Genomic DNA, 19,580 nt, shown 5'->3' on the forward strand with positions numbered 1-19,580 from the left:
GGACCATGAGATGCCAGGATTTGAACCACCTTCTGTCCTGGATTGGCTGCATGCAAGGTAAACACCCTACTACTGTGCTATTGCTCTGGCCCTGTGTGTTTTTTTTTTTAAATAATTTTTTTATTATAACACTGTGATTTACAAATCTACCAGGTCAATGAAACCAGAGTTTAGAAACAATATTTAGGGGCCGGGCGGTGGCGCTAGAGGTAAGGTGCCTGCCTTGCCTGCGCTAGCCTTGGATGGACTGCGGTTCGATCCCCCGGCGTCCCATATGATTCCCCAAGCCAGGAGCAACTTCTGAGTGCATAGCCAGGAGTAACCCTTGAGTGTCACCGGGTGTGGCCCAAAAACCAAAAAAAAAAAGAAACAATTTTTAGGTTTATAATATTCTACAAGATATAAATAAAAACAAGAAGCCTCATTTACTCACATCTACTTTATTTCTAATATAATGGCTAATGACAAGAGAATAGTGGTAGCACCCTAGTTTTGTTTGTTCATAACTGGCAGTACTCAGGGGCTCCATGTTCAAGTATGACGTGGGGATGGGGAAGAACAGAACTGGGGTTGCTGTATGCAAGTACCTTTCCCCTAGTACTATATGGGCTCTATCCTATTTTTTTTTTTTTTGGTGGGGGGGGGGGTCACATCTGGCAGCACTCAGGGATTCCTCCTGGCTCTACACTCAGAAATTGTCTCGGCAGGCATGGGGGACCATATGGGATGCCAGGATTCGAACCACCGTCCTTCTGCATGGAAGGCAACCGCCTTACCTCCATGCTATCTCGTCAGCCCCTATTCTATTATCTTAAAGATAACAATTCAAACAGAAAATGCTAACTCAGCCAGTGCAATAGTATACAGCAGGTGGTCATTTGCTCTGCATGCATCTGACCATTGAGCTCTGACAGCATGTAACTGTTCTGAGTCCTGCCAATTGTGATCGGAGTGGATAACCCTTGAGTACTTTCAAAAACCAAAACAATAATTCCCCTCCAAAATACCTACCCTAATTCATCTATAAAACAGCAAACTCAGGGCCAGACAGATAGCAGGGAGGTAAGGCCTTGCCTTGCATGCAGAAGGTCGATGGTTTGAATCACAGCATCCCATATGGTCCCCCAAGCGAGTCTGTTAGGAGCAATTTCTGAGCGTAGAGCCAGGAGTAACCCCTGAGTGCTGCCGGGTGTGACCCAAAAACCAAAACAAAAAAACAAAACAACAACAACCCCCCCCCCCCCAGCAAACTCTTCTCTAGGGCTATTATGGACATATATTTGTTTCCAGAAACCAGTGATACACTTTTTTGTTTTGTTTGTTTTTGGGCTACACCCAGGGGTGCTCAGGGGTCATTCTTGGCAGGCTTAGGAGACTATCTAGGATGCTGGGATTGAACCCAGATCAGCCATGTGCAAGGCAAATGCTCTACCCACTGTACTATCACTCTGTTCCCTCCACCCCGTGAAATACTTTTTATTATTTAATCACACAAATAAAGCTATTATCATTCTCCCATAACTGAACAATTTCACATACAGTGGATCTGACCTGTAACCTCAAATCAGAATATACCTATCACTACCATTCCATGCTGCGAGTTCCTCTACTTTTTTGTTGTTTGGTTATTTTTTAGTCTCAGATATGGAAGGAATCCAGGTGTGTCACACAATGCAAGGCAAGCGTGTTATCACTGAGCTACATGTTGGCTGAGATACTTCTACTCCCTTGGGGCATTACTAATTCAATGCAAATTCCCTCTCCCAGTGAAATCTATACAGAATACCAGCCTCTAAACGTTAAGACTGGGGCAGGTGAGGCGTTAGAGGTAAGGTGTCTGCCTTGCAAGTGCTAGCCAAGGTTAGATCCCCTGGTGTCCCAAATGGTCCCCCCAAGCCAGGGGCAATTTCTGAGCGCTTAGTTAGTAGCCCCTCAGCATCAAACGGGTGTGGCCCGAAAAACCAAAAAAAAAGGTTAAAAGACTGGATTGGCAGTGGAAATTGATGACAGGACCCCTTCCCTCTTCTGTTTGGCCCTTTCCTGCTATACTTGGCAAACCCTTATCACATCAAGCTTCACTCCCTTGTGCAAATGTTGGGGATCCTGCCGAGGACATGGAGAGGTCTATAGAGAGTCATCAAAGGCCATGAGGGCCATGTCAATCCAGTTGGCCTTCTCTGCAAAATGACAGCCGAAGTCCTACACTTGGTCTTTTATTAACTGAAGTGTAGCTTTTAACTGAAAACTTTTTTTTAAGTCCTTTGATTGCAACAATTGACATTTCCATTTGTTAGTGTAGCTCTCAGATCCTACAACATTCTCTATTTTTTAAAAATGTATTTCTTTATATTTTGGTTTGGGGGTCATACTCAGTGATGCTCAGGGGTTACTCCTGGCTCTGCACTTCTGAAAGTACACGTGACCATATGGGATTCTGTGAATCAAACTCAGGTCAGTACATGCAAGGCAAGTGCCCTACCTGCTGCACTAACTCTTCATTTTTTTTTTTGTTTTTTTTGTTTTTGTTTTTGGGCCACACCCGGTAATGCTCAGGGGTTACTCCTGGCTATGCGCTCAGAAGTTGCTCCTGGCTTGGGGGACCATATGGGACACCGGGGGATCGAACCGCGGTCCGTCCAAGGCTAGCGCAGGCAAGGCAGGCGCACCTTACCTTTAGCGCCACCGCCCGGCCCCCTCCATTTTTTTTTAAACATTATTTATTTACTGATTAATTGATTGGTTGTTGGGCCATACCCAGGGTGCTCAGGGGTCACTCCTAGCTCTGCATTCAGAAATCACCCCTGGCAGACTGGGTGACAATATGGGTTCCAGGAGTCGAACTGGGTCCCTTCCGAGTTGGCAGCATGCAAGGCAAATGTCCCACCACTGTGCCATCTTTCTGGCTCCTAACTCTCCATTTTTAAAGAAAAAGGGGAAGAGGATTGTATATTTCCAAACTGTGAAGAAGCCGTGAATGGTCCCAAATAGTGCTGTTTCCTAATCTATGTTCTGAGTATGCTAGTTCTTATTCTTCATATATTCTTCAAGTCGAAGAAGCCACTTTGCCCAATACTGGGAACAGAGTTCTGAGTCCATGAAGTGTGCGTGGGCAGGGGATCCGTCTTTGTAAGCCACCACAATTAAGCCACAGTGAACCTAGAGAAACAAAGGCCATTGGATTCTTTCATATCAGGACAAGCAGAGAACAATCTAGAATGATATCTCGTAACTCAGTGACTTTACGAAGGCTTGACAAATGAACACAGCAGAAAAAATAACAAGACAAGACAGGGGAGAAAGAACTGTGATCATTGAAGAACTGTTAACAACTGCATAAAGAACTAGAAGGGGAGTAGATAGTGCTTTAATTAAAATTACTCATTAAAAGGAAAATTTGAGAGAATCTCCCTAACAGTACTCAGGGACCAAGGGTATTACTGAGGATTCTTGGCTGACCAGATCTGAAGGTCAGTGAGTCGGCTATGATCGGCAGTGTTCTGGGGTTGGGTATATATGCAGCTAATGCCAAGGATGGAATATGGGTCACTGTCATGCGAGGCATGTCCTGTCCCCAGATCCCAGGTGAGTATTTTTGTTTGCCTTTTTGGGAGGCCATACCTAGCTGAGCTCAGGGCTAATGCCTGGCTCTGACCTTAAAAATCAGTCCTGGGGCAGAGAGATGCCTACAGCTGTGCTTGGATAGCACTTTTTAAAACTTTTGAGTCCCACTCAGTGGTGCTCAGGTAATGTGCTCCACATTCACAAATCAGTCCTTACAGTGCACAGGGCACCATCTGGAATGCCAGGAATTGAATCTGGGTTGGCTGTGTGCAAGACAAACACCCTACCTGCTGTATTATCACTTTGGACCCTGGTTAGTGCTTTTTTTTGGGGGGGGGGGGGGAGAGGACACCTGATGACAATCAGGAGTTACTCCTGGCTATTTGCTCAGAAATCTCTCCTGGCTCGGGGACAATATGGGACACTGGGGATTGAATTTAGGTCTATCTTGGGTCAGCTGTGAGTAAAGCAAACACCCAACGACTGTACTATTGCTTCAGCCCCTGGTTACGGCTTTTAAAAGTGGTAGATTAAAAAGACCCTGGATTCAAGTAAGCAAGAGAATACAAATAAAAAAAAAATCAAGTAATTGTAATTGATTAAGAGTAAAGATCAGAGGCTGTGTGCTGACCTGAAAGCTATAGTTGACATCATGGTTTATGGCACCAATGTAGGCCACAACCTGCAGGGGGTTGTCAAACGTATTTCGGAGCAAAGGTTTTGGTTTCTCTGATGTCTTCCAGTCAATCACACACAGTTTGCCCCTGTGGAGAAAGCAAAGGACTTTTTGTAGGCAACAGGTTATTTTATTTTATTTTATTTTGGTTTTTGGGCCACACCTGTTTCACACTCAGGGGTTACTCCTGGCTATGCGCTCAGAAATCGCTCCTGGCTTGGGGACCATATGGGACACCACGAACCACGCCATATCGAACCACGGTCTGTCCTACGCTAGCACTTGCAAGGCAGACACCTTATCTTTAGCACCACCTTCCCAGCTGCAACAGGTTATTTTAATTTTATTTATTTTTTGTTTTGGGGTCATAACTGGCAATGCCAGTGCTTATGTTTGGCTTTGTGCTCAGGAAGCACTACTAGAGGTGTTTGGGGGTGCTAAATGGGATGCTGGGCTCGAACCTACATTAGCTACATGCAAGGCAAGCACCCTACTTGCTGTGTTGTTTTGGTTTTTGGGCCACACCCGGCGGTGCTACTCCTGGCTGTCTGCTCAGAAATAGCTCCTGGCAGGCAGGGGGGCCATATGGGACACCGGGATTCGAACCAACCACCTTTGGTCCTGGATCCGCTGTGCTATCTCTCCGGCCCACTTGCTGTGTTTTTACCTAGCCCTTGTAAGCAGTAAGTTAATTAAACAAAAAACATTTTATTAGGTTAAAACTTGTGTTTTATTTTTTTATTTTTTATTTTGGGCGTCCAACTGGTGATGCTCAGGGATCACTCCTGGCAATGTGGGAACTGAACCTGGATTGGGGTTTTGTGCAAATGTCACATATGCAGGCATCGGAGAAATAAATACACTTAGCTAGAAAGATAATAGTCTGAGGAGAAGGGGAAAAGGAGGTTCTAAGGACACTTTATTATTAATTACAAGAATTTCCTCTTGATGAAGGCCCTGTATGCTCTCTTTTATCTGACACCTCTCCCCAAGAAGACAATTCAGAGACTTTTGCATTAGCTGCTCCTCTGATTTGGGACAGGCTAGAGGATAGATTAACATAGATATGTTATGCAAATGTTGGGCCCGGAGAGATAGCACAGCAGCGTTTGCCTTGCAAGCAGCCGATCCAGGACCAAAGGTGGTTGGTTCGAATCCCGGTGTCCCATATGGTCCCCCGTGCCTGCCAGGAGCTATTTCTGAGCAGACAGCCAGGAGTAACCCCTGAGCAACGCTGGGTGTGGCCCAAAAACCAAAAAAAAAAAAAAAAAAAAAAAAAGATATGTTATGCAAATGTCTACTGTTTTCCCTTCTTCTTGTGTTACAGGTTCTAAACAAATACTGTACTTGAGGAAAGTCAGGATTCTCAGTCTGTGAGCAACCTGACTCCAGGCTTTTATGTCTTATTGTCGAGGTACCCATTTCAGTGTGTGGTTCCAAAAAGAAAAAGAAATGACTGTAGGAAAGTTAAAGAAAGCCTGGAGGTGGCTCAAAGGACTGGAGCACATGTTTTGCATGCAGGATCCCTGGAAATGCCTAGGCACCTAGTGTTGGGAGTGGCACCCTGAAAATCAAGGCAGAAACATCCCTGGAGCACTGGTTGTGGTTTCCACACTCTGTGTCATTAATATTAATAACAGTATTTTGATCCTGGGAATGATGGCATGGTTAAAGCAAAAAATGTACAGGCTTCTTACTGAGGTCACAAAGAGAGAGGTTACCATATCCTGCCCCATGGGACCACATTACCCATGGTAATGTGCTGGCTGATTAAAAACTGAAATACACAAATTTTCTTTCTTTTCTTTTTTTGTATTTGGGCCACACCCAGCGATGTTCAGGGATTACTGCTGGTGATGTTGAGAGAGACAAAATAGGAAGCTGGCAATGGAACCCAGGTCTGCTACACACAAGGCAAATGCCCTCCTCATTGTGCTAGCACTTCAGCCCCATACATGAAATTTTGAATTATTTTATTTTATTTTTTTGGTTTTTGGGTCACACCTGGCAGCACTCAGAGGTTACTCCTGGCTCTATGCTCAGAAATTGCCCCTGGCAGGCACGGGGCATCATATGGGATGCCGGGATTTGAACCAACATCCTTCTGCATGAAAAGGCAAACGTCTTACCTTCATGCTATCTCTCCAGCCCTGAATTTTTGAATTCTTATAATTTATTCTTAATATGTTACTATTACAGGAATCTTCCTTTAGAAGACCTGTCTCAGTTTGGGAGTTTTCCTGGATTCTTTTCTCTTTCTTTCCCTTTTCCTAGTGTTAGTTGAAATCAGGAAAAGTTATTTTTCTGTTTCCATTCACTAAATCATTTGAGGATGACAGTATATGCTACTCGCCTGAGTTGCTTTAATGCAAGGCAAGTGCCCTAACCCCTGTACCATCTTTTTGGCTCCTATATAGAATATTTTTTTGTTTTTTTTTTTGGGGGTCACACCTGGTGGCGCTCAGGGGTTACTCCTGGCTCTGTGCTCAGAAATCGCTCCTGGAAGCACAGGGGACCATATGGGATGCTGGGATTTGAACCACCGTCAGTCCTGGCTTGGCTGCATGTAAAGTAAACGCCCTACTACTATGGATTCTCTCTGGCTCCTTGAAGTATTTTGCGAGGTCACGCCTAGTGACACTCAGGAACCCGTGGCTCTGCACTCAGAAATCACTCCAGGCAAGCTCAGGGGACCAGATGGGATGCTGGGGATCGAACCCAGGTCCATCCCGAGTTGTCTGCATGCAAGGCAAACTCCCTACCATTGTGCTATCACTTCAGACCCCCTATGTAGAATTTTGTTTTGTGTTGTTTTTGGGCCACACCCAGTGACACTCAGGAGTTACTCCTGGCTATACGCTCAGAAACTGCTCCTGGCTTGGGGGACCATATGGGATGCCATGGTTAGTCCTGGGTCAGCCACATGCAAGGCAAACGCCTTACCGCTATGCCACCACTCTGGCTCCTAGAATTTTTGATTAGGTTAAGATAAAAACATGACATTACAGAGGTTCTCAAATTGGTTTTTGGAAAACCAAAACCAAAATAAATGAATGAATGAATGAATAAATAAATAAATAAATAAATAAATAAATAAATAAAACCCAAACAAAACCCCTCAAACCTTCTTAAAGCAGGACTGGAGATAAAACAGTGGGTAAGGTGCTTGCCTTTGCTGTGCAGTTGATCTTGGTTTGATTCCCTGAGCCACACCAAAAATGATCCGTGAGTAAATGGAACAAATGGGCGTGTCCCAAAAAGTAACAAAAGGAGGGTGGGCTGGAGGTAGGGCATTTGCTTTACATGCAGAAGGACGGTCCTTGGGGCCGGGAAGGTGGCACTAGAGGTAAAGTGTCTGCCTTGCAAGCGCTAGCCAAGGAACGATCGCGACCTCGGTTCGATCCCCCGGCATCCCATATGGTCCCCCCAAGCCAGGGGCGATTTCTGAGCGAATAGCCAGGAGTAACCCCTGAGCATCAAACGGGTGTGGCCCAAAAACCAAAACAAACAAACAAACAAACAAAAAAAGGGCGGTCCTTTGAATCCCGGCATCTCATATTGTCCCCCGTGCCCACCAGGAGCAATTTCTGAGAGTAGAGCCAGAAGTAACCCACGAGTGCAGCCCGGTGTAACCAGATAACCAAAAAAGAAAAAACAGTAACAAAAAGTAACAAAGAGAATACACAGCACCCCCAAACTACACCTGAGGCTACTATCATCTTGTCAGATGTTCTAGCACCCCCAGGGAGTAGTAGCATTACGTTCTCTAGGAAACAGTATTAGAACAATATAAAATGATCTACTGGAATGTAATGTAAATAAATCAGATTTTAGACTGTAAGAATAGAAAATTAGGGCCCAGAGAGATAGCACAGTGGCATTTGCCTTGCAAGCAGCCGATCCAGGACCAAAGGTGGTTGGTTCAAATCCCGGTGTCCCGTATGGTCCCCCGTGCCTGCCAGGAGCTATTTCTGAGCAGACAGCCAGGAGTAGCCCCTGAGTACCGCCGGGTGTGGCCCAAAAACAAACAAAACAAAACAAAACAAAACAAAACAAAAAAAAGAATAGAAAATTAGTGGTTACCAAAAAGGGAGAGAAGTAAAATGAAATATAATCAGGTAAAAAAAGATTCAACTGTATAGTGAGGAACAGAACTGGGTTTTTGAATTTCATGTTGCATATCAGATGTGTCTATTTTGTCTTTTGGCCTTCTGGTTGTGCTCATGGCTCAATTTAGACTGTGTAGGTGAATTGCGTCTGGTAGTGCTTAGAGGGCCATTATGCAGGGTGAGGAATTGAACTGGGGTTCGTCTTACTCTCTGTACTATCTAACGTCTTATGGACATATTTCATAACCTGTAGGAAAAATACTTGGTATCCAGAAGTTCATATTATAGGTCGCTGGGTAGAACTGATTATATGGCTTCCTTGGCTGATCAAAAAGGGAGCCAAATTTTGCCTCTTAAATTACTATGCAAACTGATATAAGGCAGGCATCTCATAAAACTATTATAATTAGGTCTGAGGAGTTTCTCTTGATTTTGGGCTTGCTGTGTTCTGAGGACCAATTGTGGTACCAGGGATAGAATAGGAATAAGCACTACACAAGGCAAATGCCTTAGCTTCTATTCCATCTCCCTACTCTTTTTATTTTTTTTTTATTTTTTTATTTTTTTTGGTTTTTGGGCCACACCCAGCAGTGCTCAGGGGTTACTCCTGGCTGTCTGCTCAGAAATAGCTCCTGGCAGGCACGGGGGACCATATGGGACACTGGAATTCGAACCAACCACCTTTGGTGCTGGATTGGCTGCTTGCAAGGCAAACGCCGCTGTGCTATCTCTCCGGGCCCTCTTTTTAATTTTTTAATTTTTGTTGTTATTGGGCCACAGCCGATGGTGCTCAGAAACTACTCTTGGCTCTGTGTTCAGGAATCACTCCTGGTGGGCCTGGGAGGCCATACTGGCCTGGGATTGCCAAGGATTGACTATATGATGGCCATATGGACAGCAACCTCTCCCCACTGTCCTCTTGCTTTGGCTGTTTTTAACTTAAGATTTTGGTTTTTGGGTCACACCCAGAGGCGCTCAGGGTTACTCTTGGCTCTGCACTCAGAAATCACTCCTGGCAGGCATGGGGAACCATTAGGGATGCTGGGATTTGAACCACCATCCTTCAGCATGCAAGGCAAGCACCCTACCTCCATGCTACCTCTCCGGCCCCTTAAGATTTAACTAGAATGTCAAGTACTACACTAACCGACTTTTACTCTCATCCACTCTCTCTGCCTACAGTCTAGTACACACATATTTTTCTGGAAGAGGCTTTCTTTGATTAACTCTACCCTTGGAATGCAGTGTAAGTGAGAAAAATGTCAACATAGCAGTAATTTAAAAAAACACAGGAAACTTGCATAAGCTCAGAGTTCCTATTTGCATCAAATACTGCTGGGAAGACAGGAAGGACAGATTTTTAGGGCTAACGGAACAAAGAATAATTTGGGAAACAAAGAACAAAATATAGTAGTTGAATTGTATCTTAGGGTTGGCATCTTGCTTATGGGACAAGATAAAAGGCCACCCTATGACTACTGAATTTTTGAAGTTGAAATTCTAATTTGCAATGATCCTGGTTTTTCCTCTTTTATTAGTCTTCTCCTCCTGCCTCAAACTCTATCCTTGGGTTAAAAAACCCAAAAATCCTTGGTCCCAGCAAACAGGAGAGTTGAAGAAGTAAAGAGAAAAATAAAAAAGAAATCAAAGTCTGGCCAGATCGAAAGCAGAGAGGGTAGGGTACATGTTTGACAGAGTTCGGTCCCTTGTATCCTATATGGTCCCTCTAGCATACCAGGAATGATTCCTGAGCGTAGAGCCAGTAGTAACCCCTGAGCACTGTTGGGTGGAGCCCCCACAAAAAATGCCCTAAAAGCAAAAAACAGAACAAAGGCAGAAGAAGAGATAGACTTGAAGCAGGGGTAGAGGGAATCATAGGACATTGGTGATATAAAGGAGCGATACAGCTAAATATACAAATCATAGTGTAACACTGAAAACAAAAAACACAAACTGCCACAAACTTAAAACTTAAAATTGTGGGGCCGGAGAGATAGCATGGAGGTAGGGCGTTTGTCTTGCATGCAGAAGGATGGTGGTTCAAATCCTGGCATCCCATATGGTCCCCCGAGCCTGCCCGGAGTGATTGCTGAGCTTAGAACCAGGAGGAACCCCTGAGCGCTGCCAGGTGTGACTCAAAAAACCAACCAACCAACCAACCAACCAACCAAACAAACAAACAAACAAAAATCCTTAAAAATGTGCCTGTCAAGGTGGCAGGTTGGGGAAGAGGTTGGGGTGGACGGAAAGGAACATGGGAACATTGGTGGAAGAAGACACAGTTGGTGTGCTTGGTCCTGGAACATAGTGTGTCTAAAAAACCAATTAGGAATAACTTTGTTAATCATGATGCTTTAATAAAATTTAAAAAAGATGCGGCCAGAAAGATAATATAGCAGGTAGGATGTTTCCTTGCATGCAGCAAATCCAGGCTACATACATTTTGATCCCCACCCTAGACCTGCCCGGAGTGATCATAGAGCAGAATCAGGAGTAAGTCTGAGCATGCCCGTTGTGACCTAAAAACTAATATATATACATATAATATGTAAATGGGACCTGAGTAATATATTAGCGAGTAAGGCATTTGCCTTGCACACTGCCAACCTGGGTCAGGCCTGGGTTCAATCCCTGGCATCCCATATGGTTCCCTGAACTTGCCAGGAGCAATTTCTTTTTTCTTTTTTTGGTCACACCCGGCAGTGCTCAGGGGTTCCTCGTGCCTCTACACTCAGAAATCACACCTGGCAGGCTCGGGGGACCATATGGGATGCCGGGATTTGAACCAAGGTCCTACTGCATCTAAGGCAAACGCCTTACCGCTGTGCTATATCTCCGGCCCCAGGAGCAATTTCTGAGCACAGAGTCAAGAATAAACCCCTGAGTGCCTCTGGGAGTGGCCCAAAACCAAAACAAAATAAATCACTTTTAGCAGTGTAGGGGAGACCATATAGTGGGATGCTAGGGATTGCAAACACCCTCCCTGCTGTGCTATTGCTCTAGCCCTCACAATTACCATTATATCTATCATACCTGTGCTTGGGAATACTACTGGTTCTGCGCTTAGGAGTTGTTCCCTGGCGTGTTATGGGGACCTTGGGCTCCCAAGATTGAATCCAAGCATATCACATGCAGAACATATGCTGAGTCAGATGCAGTTCTTCAAAATCCACCATCATTTTTTTTTGTTGTTTGTTTTTTGGGGTTACTCCTGGCTCTGTGCTCAAAAATCACTCCTGGCTTGGGGACATATGGGACGCTGGAGATCAAACCTCGGTGGTCCATCGTAGGTTAGCCGCATTGCATGCAAGGCAAAGGCCTTACTGTAGTGCTATCACTCCGGCCCCTCCACTACCACATTTTAATGGTGAAAAACAGTTCTATACTTACTGATACTCAGCCACACAGTCCAGCAGACCCACATATTTTAAGGCCTCGTGTTGAACAGCACTTTCAAGAGCTTGTACTCCATGGATGTCTTTCAGAATGTGCTGGACACTATCAATGTACCCAGATTCAAGGAGCTTTTCATCTTTCTCTTGTTCATTCCCAGTGGGTGAGAGCAGGCTTTCCAAGGCTTTATGGAACTGCTTTCCTTGTAAAAATATATCTAAAAAAAAAATCAGGGTAAAAGGAAAATAAGTACCTATCCAAAGCCAGAGTTAAAGCCCTGAGCAATAACTATGATATTTCAGTTACCTTTAAGCGACAAAACTAAACACATTTCAGCTTCTGGTAAAACCTAAGAAAGACTATAATTCAATGAGTTGTTTCCAGGATATTCTGAAGGTAAAAATCCTGTAACTTGGTGGTGATAGGGTGGTAGTGGGGTACAGGGTGAATAAGTGAGGGGCCAAGTAGAACATAGGGCTCTACAGGAAGAAAACAAAATTAGAAGGTGGCCACAGTTGGTAAAGTACTGAGCATATGAAAAGCTTGGAAGAGAAACTTACTATTGATATGATTAAAACTCAGGGAAAAATAGTACCGCATTCATTTTCAGACTGGCTTAATGAGGAGAAACACAAACATGGTAAAAACAGGAAACAAAAACTGTTCTTATCAGCTGTCATGCAAATAGACAGCTCATTCTGCACTGCAGTCTGATAATCTTACCCCTGGTAAGAAATTCAGAAAAGGGGCAGAGAGATGGCATGAAGGTAGGGCATTTGCCTTGCATCCAGAAGGACAGTGGTTCGAATCCTGGCATCCCATATGGTCCCCGGAGCCTGCTAGAAGTGATTTCTGAGCTTAGAGCCAGGAATAACCCCTGAGCACTGCCGGATGTGACCCCAAAACAAAACAACAAAAAAAGAAATTCAGAAAAGAGGCCACACGAAATTGAGCACAGGATTCTTTAGACAGGTCATTAAATTTCAGAAGATTTGGGCCAGAGTAAGACACTGGCACCTTGGTTGTCAACCATTCTTGCTCCCTCTAAAAAAAATAAAGACTCAAGATTTATTGCAAAAAGCTTCAAGTTAGAGCACTCAAAACTTGGTTTATGGTCCAAACCTTGTGGTTCTCAGAACTTACTCCTTGCTCTCAGGGATCATTCCTGACAAGTTTGGGAGACTAATGGGTGGTTGGGATAAAACCTGAGTCAGTTTCTTGCAAAGAAAGCAATTTACCAGCTGTTGTACTATAGCTTCAGCTCCACCAGCCCCACACTTAAAGGAATTAAAAATGTTTCCAGTTTCAGGGGCTGGAGAGATAGCATGGAGGGAAGGCATTTGCCTTTCATGCAGAAGGACCGTGGTTCGAATCCCGCATCCCATATGGTCCCCCATGCCTGCCAGGGGCGATTTCTGAGTATAGAGCGATTTCTGAGTGCTGCTGGGTGTGACCCAAAAACCAAGTTTCCAGTTTCAGTCTGAGTGTCCCTATCCTCTATGGTATCAATCCCATCCCTATTTTTTTTTTTTGGTTTTGTTTTTGGGTCACACCTGTCAGCGCTCAGGGGTTTTCCTGGCTGTACGCTCAGAAATAGCTCTTGGCAGGCTAAAGGGACCATATGGGATGCTGGGGATTGAATCCAGGTTGGTCCTAGGTTGGCCGTGTGCAAGCCAAACACATCCTACAAGGTATGCTATTGCTCGGCCCATTTATTTTTTGAGGTGAGCACAGTGGTGCTTTGGGGTCTCTTTGGCAGTGCTTGGGAGACCATATGTGATGTGGCAAATCAAATTCAACCATGGAAACGGCATAATGGACAAAGTGGGCACACTGCAAAGCAAGCACTAGTCAACCTCTGTACTATTTCTCCAGCCCTCTCCTTTTTCTCAGTGATTTTAGGATTCCCACACACTAAAATGCAGTTTTGGCACTGCTTGGGGCTTATATGTGGCTCTGTGCTCAGGCAACCACACAGGGTGCTGGGTATTGAATCTAGGTTTGCTGCCTGCAAACTAAGTGCCTCCAGTACTATAGCTCCATAAAGAATTTTATTTATGGTGGTGCCTGGGATCCAGTTAGGGCCTCACATGTACAAAGCAAGTGTTCTACCAATTAGCTACACCGTCTAACAAGTTTTTGTGTTTTGGGCCACAACTGAGGATGCTCAAGGGACCATATAGGATGCTGGGGATTAAACCAGAGAACAAGGGAAAAATAAATTAAACACCCTACGTACTGAACTTTTGCTCCAGTCCAAACCCCAGATGAGTTTTTAAGAATTTAAGTGGTTGGGGCCGAGCGGTGGCGCTGGAGGTAAGGTGCCTGCCTTACCTGCGCTAGCCTAGGAGACGGACCGCGGTTCGATCCCCCGGCGTCCCATATGGTCCCCCAAGCCAGGAGCGACTTCTGAGCGCATAGCCAGGAGTAACCCCTGAGCGTTACCGGGTGTGGCCCAAAAACCAAAAAAAAAAAAAAAAAAGAATTTAAGTGGTTAGAACCTTGATCATTGTTGCCTTATTTAGGTAACATTTATATAAAACCTTAAGAGTAGGACATGAGGGGCCAGAGGAGCAACAGCACAGTGGTTGGGTGTTTGCCTTGCATGCAGACCACCAGGGACAGTCCCCTAAGCCTGCCAGAAGCGATTTCTTTTTTTTTTTTTTTTTGTGGTTTTTGGGTCACACCCAGCAGTGCTCAGGGGTTATTTCTGGCTCCAAGCTCAGAAATTGCTCCTGGCAGGCACAGGGGACCATATGGGGCGCCGGGATTCGAACCGATAACCTCCTGCATGAAAGGCAAATGCCTTACCTCCATGCTATCTCTCCGGCCCTCCAGAAGCGATTTCTGAGCAGAGCCAGGAGTAACCACTAAGTACTGCTGAATGTGCGCCCCCCCCCCCAAAAAAAAAAGAGTTGAACATGAGACATGATAACAGTCTGTAAGGCACTTGCCTGGCATTAGACCAAATTGGGTTTGATCCTTTGTACAATATATGGGCCCCTGAGCCCAGCCAGTAATGATCTCTGAGTGCAGAGCCGGAGTAAGCCCTGAGCACTGCCTGGTGTGACCCTTAAAATCAAATCAAGAGGGCCCGGAGAGATAGCACAGCGGCGTTTGCCTTGCAAGCAGCCAATCCAGGACCAAAGGTGGATGGTTCGAATCCTGGTGTCCCATATGGTCCCCCGTGCTTGCCAGGAGCTATTTCTGAGCAGACAGCCAGGAGTGACCCCTGAGCACCGCCGGGTGTGGCCCAAAAACCAAAAAAAAAAAAAAAAAAAAATCAAATCAAGAAAGGAGAAAAAGCCCTGTGCTCCATCAAAACAGAACACTCACCCCCCAAAAGTAAGGTTTTCCTTTCAAATATGTGCCCATGATTTTTCACTACCTTCCACAACACCTCAAAGTAAGTACTTTCATATTAAAAAGGAAAAGTATGTGTCTGGGAAGAAAACTCAACAGAGGAGATCCTTCATACCACATGGTCCCAGAGTACTGCCAGGAACAAATGCCAATCACTGAGCCTGGAGTAGTTTCTGAGCACTGCTGGGTGTGGCCCCAACTGTCACACCAAAAATAGGTTTGTGTATTGGTCTGGGATGTATGAGCTAAGGAATGATGAATGCAATTGACTGGAACAGCTAGCTCATCAATTCCAAAGTTCTTTCCTTTCATCTTGCTTCTGAATGAAGTCTGTTTTTTTGTTTGTTTTTGTTTTTTGGGTCACACCTGGCAGCGCTCACGGGCTACTCCTGGCAAGCTCGAGGGACCATATGGGATGCTGGGATTCAAACCATTGTCCTTCTGCATGCAAGGCAAATGCCCTACCTCATGTTACCTATTCAGCCCCCTGAAGTCTGTTTTTGACACACTTGTGGTGCTCAGAGCTTATTATAGGTTTTGCACTTATTGAACACTCCTGGTGAGGTGCGGGGGACCATATGTGATGCAGGATAGCCATGTGTAAGGTAAGTCTTATCCACTATACTATTTCTCCAGATCCATGAACTCTGTTTTAAGGAAGCTATCCTTTCATTGGTTAAAAAGTTAGTAAATTGAAGGCCAAAGTTTATTCTCAGTTCCTAAATCAAGAGCATCTGTTCATCTTAATCCAGGGCTAAAGTTGTTCAAGGGGAGTTAGTCGAGATGACTAAAATCTAAATTCAACTAGAATTGTTAACAAGTGATTAACTTTTCCACAATGAAAGAAAAGTCAGCTCAAGGGGCCAGAGTGATACCACAGCGCAGGGTATTTGCTTTGCAGGAAGCTGACTCAGGGTCAATCTGGGTTCAATTCCCAGCATCCCTTATGTACCTGAACCTTGCCAGGAGTGATTTCTGAGTGAAGAGCCAAGGGTTAACCCCTGAGTGATGCTGAATGTGGCCCCCAAACCAAAACAAACACATAAAACATACCCAATACAGAAAAAAGGATATATACATATATAAAAAGCAACTTAACACTCCAAAAAGCAAAGTCAGTTGTAAGATGCTTGCCTTGCATGTGTCTGACCTGGATTCTATTCCTGGCGTCTCATACAGTGCCCAGAGCTCAGCCAGAAGAGAACCCTAAGCTCTAGAGACAAGAGTACACCCTGAGCATTGCCTGGCATGGTCCATAAACCAAATCAGGAAAGGAAAAAAAAAATCAGTATAATATGGGGTCGGAGAGATAGCACAGGGGTGCATGCCTTGCATGCAGCTGACCCAGGACTGATGGTGGTTTGAATTCTGGCATCCCATATGGTCGCCCGAGCCTGCCAGGAGCGATTTCTGAGCCCAGAGCCAGGGGTAACCCCTTGAGCACCGCCGGGTGTGACCCAAAGCAACCAACCAAACAAACAAAAAAGAATAAAACCCAGTTATAATATTCGCGCTTGTAATTAATAGGTATAGTTTCTGTGATTCAATTTCATCTGTGGACAGAGAATAATAAGAAAATATGATTCACTGAATTGTCATAGGGATGCCACTAATACAAATACAGTGCTGTTTAATGACAATCATAATTTTAAAGTAGTTCCTTACTAGTTACGAATAAAAATAAAACCCACTCTGGGGCCGGGCGGTGGCGCTAGAGGTAAGGTGCCTGCCTTGCCTGCGCTAGCCTAGGACGGACCGCGGTTCGATCCCCCGGCGTCCCCTATGGTCCCCCAAGCCAGGAGCGACTTCTTAGCGCATAGCCAGGAGTAACCCCTGAGCATCACCGGGTGTGGCCCAAAAACCAAAAAAAAATAAAAATAAAATAAAACCCACTCTGAGACCTGAGAGATAGTACAGCTGTAAGGCATTTGCTTGACCCAGGACCTATGGTGGTTCAAATCCCGGCATCCAATATAATCCCTCCTGCCTGCCAGGAGTGATTTCTGAGCACAGAGCCAGGAGTAACTCCTGAGCGTTGTCAGGTGTGGTCCCAATAAACAAAACAAAAACCCCAACCTATTCTTATGCCACCTGTGCTGTTCTAATACGGTAAGAATGAAGAAGAATGACTGAAAAATATTACTTGATGTGTATTCTGCAAAGCCATCCTCTCCCAGTTCCAAAATCATGCGCTGCTTCCACCTCTCCAAATAGAAAATCTGTTCTTTAGTCATGGTCTGCTGAAGGATCCGGGTGACGCTTGGTATTGTACTCTTGTGCAAAGGTATTTTCAAAGGACTGGCAGAATCATGCATCAAATTCGGCTCCCTACTTTTCTCTGGATTGAAAAGAGGAAAATAATTCTGTGGAACTTTGGCTTCCTCTTCTTTTGCTGGCGGCTTAGACTTACTCACAGGTCCATAGAGGAAAGCATCTTCCTGGAAAAGTGACTCTGGATTTTGGGCCGGGCCTCTGAAGGACAAGACAGACCGGACTAAATTTGAGTATTTTTCTTGATCTACTTCTTTGTAAGGGTTCACTTTCTTCTTCCGATCATAAGAACAAGAGGAGGTGGAAAAACACGTCTGTGAGGTTAGTTTTGACCCATGTGAGCTTCTGAGCAACTTGAAGAGGGTTTGAAAGGCCTTCATAGTTCAGTATCTTTTTCGCTTCCCTCTAGTCTAGTTGCAAAGTCAGGAGCCTCTAAATTGTTTTGCATTCCTGTGAAAGAAACTGTCATGTTAGATACCAACCAGGTTAACTGTGTGACCCAAGCAAAAGTTGCTTGAGCTTTAGAGGGCACATGAAAATGGTCTTCACTACACTCCATCGGTTATGTTGGAACAAAGCCATTGATAAAAAAGAAAAAAAGATTCATCAATAAGCAAAGGGCCAGAGATTGCAAAAGGTAACGTAGGTGATGGCTAGGACTATGAGGGGGCCAAGAGCACCGGATAAAATGTGATAATGGAACGCTAGGCCTGTGTGATGCTCAGAACTTTGGGGCCAGGCCCAAGCGCCCTAGGCAACCCCTAAATTCCACCTTTGCGCCTACTGCTCAAACTTGGTTCTTCGCTAAAGTTTTCTAGATGGTGATCTAAGGTGATCCTAGGATGTGAACCAGGCCAGGTCACAACTTGGAGGTGACCCTTTAAGATGGGGCCTAGGTTTTAGGGGCACAGAGCTCAGGCACTTCCAAGGCCCCATCAGGTTCAACGAGGTAAATGGCGGCGGGTCAGCAGGGCCCGCCAAGGTGAACCCGAGAAGGCGGCTCCCACTTGGGCCTCCAGTGTGGGTACAGGAAGTTTGTGAGCCCTCCTAACGGGGGTGTCAAGATTGGGGCTGGGAGTTTCATTCATTCTGTAAGAGCCCGGCCCTGCTGCTGTGAGCGTGAGTACCTGAGAAGCCCCAGCGCTTCACTCGGGACTCCAGACAGATCTCTCTCGGAGACCCGGATTTTCATGGGTTCCCGCGCTCGCACCTCGCGCTACGCCACGCCCACGCGACTATAATCCCAATAGGCACTGCGGCACGCTTAGAGCCCGCCTCTAGCCCGGCACCGTCCAATAGAAACCTTTAGCATGCGGAAATGGGCGGTCCTTGCTGCAGGCAGGCGCGCGCTTCCAAAATCGCGCGCTGCCCCTTCTCGCGAGATTTTGACGTCACAATCCGCCCGCCATTTTGAGCCCGGGCTGCGGGAATAAATGCTCAGCGCGCGTTCCTAGACGTTCTTTCTTTGACGCGCGTCGTGTCGGGAGAATCTATCGGCATCCTCTCCCGCTCGCGCTCCTGCGGCCGGGCATTTGGTCTTCGCGAGGCGCCGAGCCAGGGTAGGCCCCGCTGGGCTTTTATTTTTAGTTTCTTTTTTATGATTATTTTTTTTTTTTTGCCCGGCTCCAAGATGGACGGGGGAGGCCGCAGCGGGGGAGACACGTGGCGCTCTAGGCCGCGCCGCGCCCGCGCTCGTTCCCCCCGGGGCTGCTGGGATGGTGGCGGAGTAGCGGCGCCGTCGGGCCAGGGAGGCCGGCGGAGGCGGGGCCGTGGCTGCCCCCCGCCCAGGGAAGCGCCTTGACGGCGGCGGCGGCGGCGGCCCAGCTTCTTCTCTCCCCGCACAGCCCGGCGGCACCGTCGCCATGGCCGCGGTTCCCGAGGCGCTGCAGCCGCAGCAGCAGCAGCAGGAGGACGAGGAGGAGGAGCGCAGCAAGGTGAGGCCATGCTCGCCCCCGGGGACCCCCTCCCGGCCCTGGGGAGGTTCAGGTCTCCCCGAGAAGGGATGCCCCCCATTCTGGGCCCCTGGGCCCTGTTTGTTGGGGGGCTCGGTCGTGCGCACCCTCCTTTCTTCGATCTTGGGCGGGATGGGCGCTGGAAATTTGGAGACCCTGGAGTAATTTCCCCCCTCCCGTACCCCAGCCTTCCAGGTTCTGGATCGAACCTCAGATTAAAGGGGGTTCTTCTACTGCTAAGCCCTAGGTCTCCCC

General features: G+C 46.2%; 2 protein-coding genes across 5 annotated transcripts in view; one reads left to right on the forward strand and one right to left on the reverse strand.

Annotated features, from left to right (window-relative positions):
- Positions 1-19,580, forward strand: part of SNX5 (sorting nexin 5) — a 1,173,556-nt gene that overhangs the window by 1,127,920 nt on the left and 26,056 nt on the right. Inside the window, exons 1-2 of one of the 4 annotated variants that reach the window (XM_049774349.1) lie at positions 18,810-18,932; positions 19,218-19,307. The exons of 2 other annotated variants lie outside the window; for them this stretch is intronic. In XM_049774349.1, coding sequence (XP_049630306.1) covers positions 19,236-19,307 — 72 coding nt within the window. In that variant the 5' untranslated portion in view covers positions 18,810-18,932; positions 19,218-19,235. Of the gene's footprint in view, positions 1-18,809; positions 18,933-19,133; positions 19,308-19,580 lie in introns of those variants that run through there. One more of the 4 variants, XM_049774348.1, reaches the window with a different exon arrangement.
- MGME1 (mitochondrial genome maintenance exonuclease 1) lies at positions 2,986-17,753 on the reverse strand. Its single transcript, XM_049774358.1, has 4 exons — positions 17,246-17,753; positions 11,737-11,956; positions 4,193-4,325; positions 2,986-3,156 (listed from the first exon to the last, which is right to left on the reverse strand). Exons 1-4 carry the CDS (start codon positions 17,751-17,753, stop codon positions 3,019-3,021), a joined length of 999 nt encoding a protein of 332 aa, XP_049630315.1. The 3' UTR covers positions 2,986-3,018.

This window comes from Suncus etruscus, chromosome 6 (assembly GCF_024139225.1).
Source record: "Suncus etruscus isolate mSunEtr1 chromosome 6, mSunEtr1.pri.cur, whole genome shotgun sequence".
NCBI lineage: Eukaryota > Metazoa > Chordata > Mammalia > Eulipotyphla > Soricidae > Suncus > Suncus etruscus.